This window comes from Capsicum annuum, chromosome 7 (assembly GCF_002878395.1).
Source record: "Capsicum annuum cultivar UCD-10X-F1 chromosome 7, UCD10Xv1.1, whole genome shotgun sequence".
NCBI lineage: Eukaryota > Viridiplantae > Streptophyta > Magnoliopsida > Solanales > Solanaceae > Capsicum > Capsicum annuum.
Genome location: NC_061117.1, coordinates 28462520 through 28475188, shown reverse-complemented (window position 1 = coordinate 28475188; position 12669 = coordinate 28462520). Strand labels below are relative to the sequence as shown.

At 30.1% G+C, this 12669-nt stretch overlaps 1 protein-coding gene across 1 annotated transcript; it reads left to right on the top strand.

Moving 5' to 3' along the window:
* Positions 1-1187: 1187 nt before the first annotated feature.
* LOC124885694 lies at positions 1188-5367 on the top strand. Its single transcript, XM_047393943.1, has 10 exons — positions 1188-1195; positions 1500-1785; positions 2057-2179; positions 2807-2929; positions 3258-3452; positions 3542-3592; positions 3638-3839; positions 4155-4264; positions 4593-5005; positions 5232-5367. Exons 1-10 carry the CDS (start codon positions 1188-1190, stop codon positions 5365-5367), a joined length of 1647 nt encoding a protein of 548 aa, XP_047249899.1.
* The last annotated feature ends 7302 nt before the right edge of the window (positions 5368-12669 follow it).

Genomic DNA, 12669 nt, shown 5'->3' with positions numbered 1-12669 from the left:
ATAAATGATTTGTATTTTTCAGTGTTGGTTGCAGTTTTGATATGGTAAGAAATACATATGCATGTTAATTTTACTTGAAATACTACATCAGTATGTTAGATATATGTATTTTTAGTACATATGATATGTATTTTTCAGTGTTGGTTGCAGTTTTGATATGATAAAAATACATATGCATGTTAATTTTAGCTTAAATACCAGAACAGTCTATTGACTATATGTATTTTTAGTATATTTGATATGTATTTTTCAGTGTTGGTTGCAGTTTTGATATGATAAAAATACATATGCCTGTTATATGTTTTTGATTTTTATTGGCTGCTTGATTTTTTGGCTGCATGTTATATGATTCTTTGTATAGGAGATGCAGGATGAAATATTCATTGTCAGAAAACTTCCAAGATTTGCACCACACATGTGTTCTTACATTGACAAAGATATTTATTGAAGCATACACGCAATTTTAAACAAGTAATAGTTTAAAAACTTTTGCGACAAAAACATTTTTGGTTATTTTATGAAGAAGAAGTAATGTGTAGTACAAGCACAGTTGGGCAAATACGTTATGACTCTTGAGGTGAAAGGTAGTTCTTCTTCTGGGATTCTGATTTGTGCTAATGGGACCTTTCTTAATTTTACTCCCAGGGAATTTGCTATCATAACTGGATTAAATTGTGTGTCAATTAGGTATGACTTTATTTTTGACGAGGGTGTACCAAATAGAATGGTTGAGAAGTATTTCAATGGGGCAGAAATTATACAGAAAAGGTAACTATTTCTAGCATTCACGGAGAGAGTATGGGCGGAGAACAATGATGCGGATGCTGAGAAATTTGCAATCCTGTACTTCCTGCATTCATTTATCTTATCTAATGTTGAAACTGTGGTAATACCCCGTCTTCATTTCAATTTGGTCGATAGTGGAAGATATAAGGATTTTCCATGGGGTTATTCATCGTTTGAAGATCTGGCCAGAAGTTTGAACAACCGGTTGAAAGCTGGTGGTCAATTTTATTTGATTCAGGGAATGCCACTGGCTATTTAAGTGTGGCTTTACAAGTGTTGTTCAAATGTACCACCAAAGATTGCATCGAAGGTTGATAATTGGATTCCCCGATTATTAAATTGGAAGACGATTGCACCTCGTCCACGCTTTGAGGTTTTGATGAATGCTATGTTCAATGACAATGGCAAGGTTTGTTGTTACTAAATACATATGTATTTTACAGTATACATATATACATTTTCATTTACAATTGTTTAACTGATTCTTTAACATATATTATTTACCTATTATTCTAGGTTGTCTTTAAGAACATAGAGCCAACAAAAAAGGAGTTGTCAAAATTGTAAATACCACAGAAGGATGCACTACAACATGAACGTTATGTTGATTCTAATAACGACTTCTAGGATCCACCACCAAGAAAGATCAATGAATATTCAAAGAAGAAATAGAAGGTTGATTCCTCAACACCAGTAGTGAAGAAACCTTTAAGGAAAAAGCAAGTAGATAGTTTTGACGAGCATACCCAAACGAGGACACCAACTCCTCGTGCTGCAAAGGCTGATGGAATGAAGACACCAGTTTTCAAGCTAATTCCAACACGACAGGCATCTTTTTCGAAAACAAAGAAAGGAAAGCAAACAACTCGGATTATTTTTCCTCAGGTACACTCAAAGCCAGATATTCATGTAGAGGAAGTAGCCGTGTTAAAGCCTGAGAGTCATGTTGAGAAAGAAGCCTTTATTTCTAAGAAAGATTTTGATGCATTTCACGATGAGGTAATTTTTTTTTGGCAAATATTTTGTTTTACATGGAAAAAAATTTGTATATAGATTTTTTTATCAAAACAGGTTCTCGTGAGTTTAAAGAAATTCGTGGCTAATGAGAAAAAAATTCAAAAAGTTGACGAAAGCATTCACTCAAAGCAAGGTAATTTTTTTCTTTGAAAATCTTAGATGATTTGAATATATATACTTATTGGACTGCCTTATACAAATACAACATATTTTGTTAAATAATTCATTATGTTATTGGACATAAATTTTTCAGGAGCAGGTTGTAGATATAAAAGCTGATAAACCAAATGTTGATGAGGGAGGGTTAGAGCAATCTGGACAATATTTCAGTCCTGATGTTGTTCAATCTTCGGATAACATTTCTGACGGTACAAAGGTAAATATTAAAGTTCCAAATACATATTTACTTTTACTTTTAAATTTTATATTCAAAATATAGTTGAGGTTAATAGAACTATCAAATTTGGAATAGAATTGAAGATTGACTTAGTATGATGTGCAAGAATTATTTGTTTATGTGTTGTTGATACTTTATGTATTTTTTCCTTAAATATATATGCATTGTTCAATAAATACAATTATTTTTTACATCACATGTAGTTTATATATATATTTTTGAGGATGCTCACATAACAGTAAATAGTATTTGGTTCATTACAAACATTATAACATGCGACACCGTGTGTTTTTAGTTTTATTCATATGTATTTTTTAACACTGCATTTGTATTTTTAGTTTTATTCGTATGTATGATTTAACATTGCATATGTATTTTTAGTTTTATTCATATGTATTTTTTGATACTGCATATGTATTTTTAGTTTTATTCATATGTATTTCTTAACACTGCATATGTATTTTAACACTGGGTGATTATTTTTTTATGTACTATATTTTTGAGTTTGATGTTATAGATAAATATGTATATTCAGTTTCATAAAAAAAAATATTAAAGTTGACTCAAGTTTTAATAGGTTATTTTAATTTGTATATGTATTTGTAGCAACAACATACAGATAAAGATCCTGACCTCCAGAATATGGATTATGTTGGTACCGAAAGATCACCACAACGATTAAATTCGGAGGTTGATAAGAAATTTGAGGCAAATTTTCTTGGTAAAACGGTAAATAATTAAGTTTCATATATATATATATATATATTCATTTGAATTCATATATATAAACAGATACAAGTACATGTTTGTTTGTTGTTTTGATTTTTATACTTGTTTTCAAGGGGTGTACTGATTTGCATTTTGAAAAAATGAATGTTGAAATTGATTCTCATCAATTAATCCCTGATGAGCTTCTCCGAAGTATAAATTTGGATTACTTACATTCGGAGAAGGTTGTTCAACATGATTGTCAAGTATGTATAGTGATGTTAACTTTTTCTTCATGTCATGTAATAATTCAGAGGAAAATTAAATTTTTTCTTTTATTTTTTTGCAGACCATCGATGAGAAAATTGATGAAACAATTTTGTCTGATTCGCAATTCACAATCCCTGATGAGATGTTACCTAGCCTAAATGCGTATCAAATACAGAGCATCATCATACATCCATCGGCAAACCGTCAAGAAGAATCTCATCATGAAATTTTGGATGCAAAAACTTCTGAGACTGTTATTGAAGATCATGATCAAGTATGTATCTTACTATTATATATTTTGAGTTTATTTAGGTTCAATTTGATAGAAAAAATGTAATATTCTTTTTTCAATCTTTTTGTTAGATGAATAGAGGAATCACTGATTCAGAGGTAGAACTTGCTACCGAGGAGCAGGTTAGCACACCTCGTAATACATAAGAAGTAACCAATGATGAACAGAAGGATGAACAATTGTGGCCTGATTCAGAAAACACAATCCCGGATGAGTTTCTACCTAGCTTGAATGTCTACAATCAAAAAAGCATCACCATTCATCCATCCGCTAATCGTGAAGTAAAAACTCCCAAACCAAAGTTAAGGATTAGGCGACCATCAAAATTCAAGGAATCGCCATACACCGAAAAATTTGGTTCAGCTGTTGGTAAGTATAATAAGATATATATTATTTTTTACGTAATATGTCTTACAAATACGTTTGTATTTATTAAGTATTCATATTCTATAATTACATAGGGAGATAAAAAAGGCTAATACACATATTTCCCCAGAAACATCCATTTTTATATTACCCGATTGATGGGATAATAGATACAAAGATTGTCAAGAACTTCAAGGACTGAATTTCTGCTGACCTATTAAAAGCTACTGCTAGGAGGTAGTTCTTTTGAATTGCAAAAAATTATTTTTTTGTATCAATAAATGTTTTAATGTTTTACCAATTCCTTAAAATACCTAGGAAAGGAAAAGTGGATCATTACAAAAGGGGAAAATCAGAAATTTCAAAGATGCATTTTGGTGTTGAAGACAAAAACTGGTTCTATACGATGGAATTTGTGGACAGATTCGGTTAGTATATTATTTTGAAATTTTTTTCATTTTGTCTATAACAATAATTAAAAATACATATTAGGTTACATTGAAATACATTTGGTTTAACATGTATGTATTTTTAAGAATTCAAAGTATGATATATTATATTACATCAAATACTGTTGCATATACTATTAGATAACATTGTCTACATATAACTGAACTTTAAGAATGTAATTTTTGATACACAAGTCATCTATATTAATATAAAAAAATGCATATGTATTTTTTACTTGCATACACTGTAATATTTAGAATACAATTTTTTTGAATGCTCTAAAGTTTGTCGTATTCACTAATGCAGCATATTGATGTCTGCTTATACTACTTGAGGAAGAAGTCGAAGTATGGGCCGCACAGTTCGTACAAAAATGAGACAAACAAATCATACAAATACAGTACAGTTGACTGCAACTTTATGAACGTAATTAGATCTTTGAATAATGTATATTCTATGGATCATCAAAATCTTAAAGATGGAGTACAGGAGCACCATCTTATTGAGTACATCAATGGGTTCCGTATGCATGCTGCAGTGCCATGGCATACAGTGGAAGACATTTTTATTCCTGTCAATATAAAGGACAAACATCACTGGGTTCTCGCGGTTTTATCATTTTTAGAGAGGTGTATATTCTTATATGATTCATATGAATCCAATGGTCATTATGCGGCTGTTCTTGCTGAGATCGAGAAAATAGCAAAGATTATTCCATTGTGTCTCCAAGCTTGTGCTTTCTATGTTAAGAAAGGAATTGATCTTCAAAACCATCCAAGATACAAAGACAAAGAATCCTCAAATATGTTTGATGTTTTATTTGAAGATGACTTGCCTTAACAATAGAGTGGAAGCTTGTAAGTTTTGAAATTACATATACCAAAATTGTATCTTTGTACAAAATATATTTCACTATTTAATCAATTTTTTTTCTTCTTTTAGTAGGGATTGTGGTGTCTTTATCGTTATGTATGCAGAGTGCCTTTCTTATGGTCACAAAGTTATTGCGACTGAGTTCGACCCCAATGCACTCCGTACAAGATATGTTGCACTTTTGTGGGATTATGGGATTCAAAAATAAGAAGCAAATGTCATTAGTGATGTCGAAGCACCCGTGAAGTCTGCAAGGCAAAGTAGAATAACTAGTGTCACTGAAGTTGTTGATGTATGATGGTTGATTGATTTTAGACTTTTTGTACTTTAGAAACTAGTTTATGGATGTAGGTTTTGATTGTACAGACTAATTTTTATGTTTTAAATTTGTTCATATTTCATGGAGTTCTATCTTTTACTGTGAGATTTTGTTAAAAAATACTTGCATAGTTTTTATATTATCTTTAAAGATTCATATATCGTATAAACCAATTTTATTTAGACTAAAAATACATATGCAGTGTTAAAATCAAATATTGATACATATGGACCATTTCTAATATGTATTTTAGTATGTTGTTGTTGTTCTTTAAAGATATTTAGTTAAAAAATACATATGCAGTTTTCATATTATGCTTAAAAATACATATATAGTATAAATCAATTGTTTTTCAACAAAAAAATACATATGAAATGTTAGAATCAAACATTTCAAAAATACAACTGCAACATAATTAATATACATTTTTACTATATTTTCATTAACTATATTTATAAATTAGGATTTAAATTTAAATGTAATTTGACATTTTAATGCAATTATTTACAAAATATATATGCAGTGTTGATATTTTGCTATAAAATACATATTAAATATTTCCCAAAAAATACATATTTCATGTCAATATAATGCTTTTGGAAAATACATATTGATCAAACCTAATATTTAATTTTGATATGTGTTCATTTAGAATCATTATACAAGAGAATTTGAATTAAAGATAAATTTGACTTTTTTATGCAGTCATAGGTTTGATTATAGTTACAAAATACATATGCAGTGATTATATTTTTTTAAAAAAATACATATGTATTATACATCAAATGTATTTTTTACAGTACAAATACATATGCAGTAATAACATTATGCAATTCAAACATATATTTATATGTCACATATATTATTTAAACCTTTGAACAATTACAAATCATATACTTGTTTGGTTAATTAAAGTTACCACCTTTAAACTAATATATATTTACAATGTCAAAAATACATATGAACTGCTGCTTGAAAATACATATGTAATGTACAGATTTTGAAACATATATAATTTCATTATTCAGATATTACTATCTTCATTTGTCAAATGATTCATAAATTCATTAACTAAACTGAATTAGTTCATCATTATAAAAAAAAAAGTTTTAAGAAATAATACAAAAGAAGAAATGTATCATTTGCAATATTTCCTAAAAGAGCGCCTATTGTGACCCTTAGCCCCACAACCACCACATGAGTTGATATTCTTCTTTCCAAACATATCCCGGCCTGATTTTCCACGATTCTTCTTTGCAAGTCTTCCTGGAGGTCTTTTGTATTTTGGAGGCAGTACTATTTCACTAAGTGTGCTCTCTGGAATTATCCAGTCATCGCTGTGTGGCAACGGGTAGATTGGAACATCATATATTTTCAAAACAGTTTTTGGTTTAAACAAATCAGAATAGTATGGCCCCTTCTCAAAATTCTTTTTCTCCAACACCGCACAAGCATGTGCACATGATATCTCATCTATTTGAAAAGCATTACATGAGTACTTCTTTTCTTTGATGCAAACAATGAAGTGCTTTTATTTGTCGTGTACCGTATACACATATTCTGTGGCCGCTACACCCTGACATAAAAATAAAAAATTAAATGCTGTGATACAGAAAGATGAATTCAATATTCCATTATATGTTGTAAGCACACCAACATTTTTTTTTTAAAAAAATACTTATGCAATAAAAATACATATGCAGAGTACATTTTTACAGAGCAGCTAAATACATATACAGTTGTTAATAACTTCAATACAACAAAATGCATCTGCAAAATACATAATATGTATTTTAAATGTTCATATTTTTTATGTTTTATATCTTTTCATTTATTTACAACTGAATGGAAAGTATTTTCATATTTATGTTTTCATAATTATAACTTCCACAAATCTAAAAGGTCATACCGTCATACGGGTACACAAAGCCTCGTTCTCACTGAGTATGTCATTAAACTTTCCAATGAGTGTTGTGAAGGTATATGAAGCCTCCTGCCTATTTGCACAATTTCATTTTGCAAATAGTAATCGAACTTTCTCAAGAAAGTCATAAATTGGCAGTTCTCTCGCTGATACAAGCACTTCATTTATTGACACCGTAATGTTTGAAGTCAAAGTCCATCCTCGGTGAACTGTTGCATACGACCTAGCCCACTTTTCGTAACCCGCCAATTCCAAATATATCTTCACCCTAATATCAGCTGCCTCAACTTTTTCCATTAACATGTGGAATTCTGACTTTGAATATGATTTAACCATTGTATAAAAGATCTCCGACAATACATCATGTGACTTTTTATAAAGTTTTTTTACATTTCTCCATAGATTCCACATATATGCATAATGTGGAATATCTTCGTACACATCACCAACAGCCTTTATGATTCTTGGATTCCTATCAGACACAACATTCATGTTTTCTCTTACTCCGTACGTTTTCTTTAGATTCTTGAAGAACTACGTCCAGGATGCATCATTTTTAGAATCAAGCACACCATATGCCAAAGGAAACATTGATCTGTATACATAATTCATTATTTTTAGAATCAAGCACACCATATGCCAAACAAAATATATAACCTGCACATATAAAAAAAATCTGTGCAGGTCGATTTAAATACAGTTAGGAACTGCATATGTATTAATTACAATATAGGTGAATTAAAATGTATGTTTTATCTATCAGAAATGGTATCAATTACATATAATAAAATTTACATGAACCTCACTATCAAACATAATCAATTTTACATGTTTTATTCAGAAAATTTTGAACATATATCTAATTATATACACATATGTATATATGAACTGGATATATGTATTTTTCAAGTCAATAGCAGAAAAAAAATACAACTAGTTATACTAAGTAAATGATACTAATCTGCTCCGTCCGTTGTACATGCTGTTACAAATGCCCCAGCATACATTACTCTCAGATGACTAGCATCAACAACTACGACTGGTCTACAATGATCGAATCCTTTAATGAATGCATGTAGAGCGATAAATACATACAAGAACGCATTATCATTTGTCTTCTTCATTCTTATATGTGACTCCGGGTAGGTAGTATTCAACACATATAAGTATGATGTCAGTTTACCATAAGATGCTGATGGCTTACCCCTCAACTCTTCTAACGCTCTTTCCTTGGCTTTCCAACATAAAGTGTATGTCGAATCCATACCAAAATCTTCCTTCATGTTATTTTTTATTTTCGTTGCACTGTATTTTCGTTTGTGGTTTTTGAATTTATGTTTAACCATACTAGCTATCAACATACTAGTTACATGCACCTTTGGGTAGATCTTTTCCTTCACCGGGAATGTATGTTGAGGTCTGAATTCTCTTATTCTAAACATTCCTGTTTCTCCCATTCCTAATGCACACATTAAAAAGTCACAGTTTTTTGATTTGCAAACAATGTATACCTGCACACAACATAATTTATTACATTCAAAATACATATCCAAACTAATATTAAACAAGATCTGAGAGGTATAGAATGTACGTATATTTTCTTACTTGACCTTTTATCACGCGTATGAAATTTCTTCCTAATTGAATAGTCCTTCATAACTGACTTTAAAATTCTTTTTCTCAAGTAAACCTGGTCTTCCTCAACATTCTTGTGATGTGGGTCTGAGATAATCACCTCGACAGGATCCATCTCAGAAACATCTAATGCTTCTGTATTTTCACAAACCACTAAAGCTCCTTCATTTGTTGTATTTATCACCGTTTCCAAGTTGTTACAGTTGATTCCGCTTTCAGCAACATATATAGATGAACTTTACAAGTTGCTTCTTACAACTTTATCCAAAATGCTTACATATAAAGGAAGACAATTCATGTCTTGTATCAGCTTTTTCTGCAATATAAACACTTTTAAACCCATATCGTTATGTATTTCTGTCTGCCCTGCATTAGGAGTGATTTGATATTCCACTAGAATACGTTTGATGGTTAAGTCCACACTTAAGTGAGATGCCAAAATATCATGCAGCTCAACGATTGTTGCTGATGTGCTCAACAGTATAGCATCAGTGACATATTCTTCGAAGTTCTTTTCATATGTCCATCGACCAGAGTGCTTCACAAGGACTGGTATGCTTCCCATTTCTACTTGATTTAAGCAATAAATAAATAAATATACATATTTGTCAGATATCACTTATTTTAACACACACTTTACAACTTTAAGGGCAGACAAAGTTGCACAGCCAACATCTCCATTTGAAAAATATATTTAAACACTATTTGTTTAATTTAAAATACAAAATACAGAAACTACTTAATCAAACGGAACTAAAACAGGCATGAAATATATTATAACATATACACTTATACTCTCAAATTCCAACAAGCAAAACAAAAATACATATGCAGTGTTACCTTAAATCACATAAAAAATATATATGCAGTGTTAACATTAAGCATATCAAAAAATACATCTGGAGCATACCTAATTTGTAATTTGATATGATACATGCATATTTGTCAAATATTATTCTTATAACACACACTTTTCAGATTTAAGTGCAAACAAAGATACACAACCAACATCTCAATTTAAAAAATACATATACACAACATTAGCTTAAACTAAAATATCTTTTCAAATATACATTTATACTATAAAATTTCGACAACAAAAAAAAATACATATGCAGTGTTACTATTAACAATATCAAAAAATACATATGCAGTGTTACAATTAAGCATATCAAAAATACATATGGAGAAGATATTTAATACTTTTATCTGGGTTCATAGAATATCATCAAATTCAACAGATACATTCGATCATTCATTTATCTAGTATTTCAAAAAAAAAAAAATTGAATGTACTTCAATTCGCAAGTTGTTTACAATTGTTCTATTATTAAAACAATCAAAATAACAACAAACGATCCTAAAAAATAGAGTTGAATACTAATTTTTTTTCCTATTGAAACAACTTTAAAGCTGAAATTTGCAATAGATACTTGAATTCCAATTTTACTGCTGCCTTGATTCTAACTTGAATTTGTTTTACAATTTTTTCACATACAAATTAATGACGCCAACCAAAACTTGATAGGCACATCAGTAATGGTTAAAAAAATATGAACTGAATAGCAATAATGATTATGTACCTTCAATAGTAGTAATGGTTGAATTTTCAACTGACAGTTGAATTCAAACAAATATAACAGATGAATCAACAATTGAATTTGATTCAATCAAATACCTGCTTCATTTTGCAATTGCTGTTTATTTCAAAGAAGAATCAGTTCAATTTGATTCAGTAACACAGGGTTGGTTTAGAAGAAATTGCTAAGAAAAGATCTAGCTGTTAATGATGAAAAACTAAAATTTGAATTATGAAGTTATAACGGATGTCACGTTTTTTAAGAGTTTTAAATGGAAAAGGAATCAAAATATTTACTTGATTGGTAATTATACCATATAGAGCTCAACTAGTTTCAGTTAATTAAGTGCAGTAACTTTTTTGTAGATGTATTTTTACAGCAACATTTTTTAAAAATACAAGATATAAGTTGCTATAAAATATAATTATGAAACTTTTGCTATAAAACTAGTAATTAGGCTCTTAAGTATGCTAATTCTAAATTTTACCCTTTTGGGGGTATATTATGTATTTTTGGGGTTATTTAAAAAATAACCCCGATTAGTTTAAGAGTTAGTCAATTTTATTTAATTTTTATTTAAATTGAAAATCAGTCGGCCAATTGCATTGCAATTGTGGTCAATTTGATTTCAATTATGGCTAAATTAAATAAATTGGCTAAATTCAATTAAAATTCTATATGAATTAATACGTTGTTTAATCCCGAGCTTCTTTATTTAATAAAAATCAAACAAATATATTCAAAATAAATTATTTTGAAAAACAAACTATATTTCAATCAAGATTCTAATCATTTGAATTTATTTTCAAGATAAGCCCTCTTGATTCAAATCCAATATTTTGTAAAATAAATATTTAGGAAATAAATTATATAATTTTGCATAACTGAATACGATAATATATAATCGCTACTTAAAATGACAATTTTTTAGATAAATACTTTGAAAAACTTTTATTCGGATAAAATAAATATTATTATTTTAGTTTACCATCGAAGAATTCGTAATTAAATTTAGTCGTTGATAAGAAAAATTAGGTGTCAACAACTGCCCCCTCCCTTTGGGTAGGTTGGATGAAAGTAACCCTGGATAAAAAGAGTTTGACGTTTCTATTTTTTGTCCAACCATAAATTTATTTCCGAAGAAGGATGGTTTTTGCACGAGTTTCGTGGAGTTATGGATGGACCTCGGTATCAGGTTTCCTACATATCTCAAGTTACATGAGAATTTAGGCCATTTGTAGTTCATAAAGCTTAATTTAATACACGATTTTTAAAAAATTCACAACCTATCTTGGTTTTGGAGTTTTTAATGAAACCAAAAAACTCAAGAATAAAGGAATTTGGGGTGTGGGGGGGAGGGGGAGGAGGTTGGAATGCAGTCGAGTCAAAATAGAGCCCAACCTACATATTCTTGAAACTCAGGAAATCAGACTGCTTGTAGTTCGACTCAATCGGTAGAAAAGACAGTCTTTTATTTCAGACAATCTTTAGCTCGGGAGGAATGACAAGTTGATTGAGTTGTGGAAAAGTGGCTTGTAAATTCTTAACCATGAATGTGGGATCCTTCACATCCATAGGCAAGAAATTATTTGGACATAATTTCCCAAACTCTAAGTATGTTGTCGCCTAGATTTGAAAGAAAGAGAAGTTTACCCTCGGTATGAGTTTCAAAATATCCCGAAGGTGAAACTGAAGCCAGAATATCCCAAAATACCCATATGCCTTATAATAGGGGTGTTGTTGGATGGTGGTAGCGATCATCGTTTAGCTCCCGTCCAAGAGTTTGACGTCCCTCTCTAGACTATGTCCCGTTTTGTTGCTAAGAAAGAGTTTTACGTTGTACTGCATCCTTTTTGTAGTCATCCGCACCACGGTTTTCACAATTCTCATCATGGTCACTTGCCGATATCCAAGACCATCATCAACTACCCTAATCCAAACCAACATATACTAATGTAATCATAACCATAGTTATATAGGAGTTTAGACCTCTAACTCATTAATATACTTAATCTAATCTATATAACTAACCACCATTTATTATTAACCTAC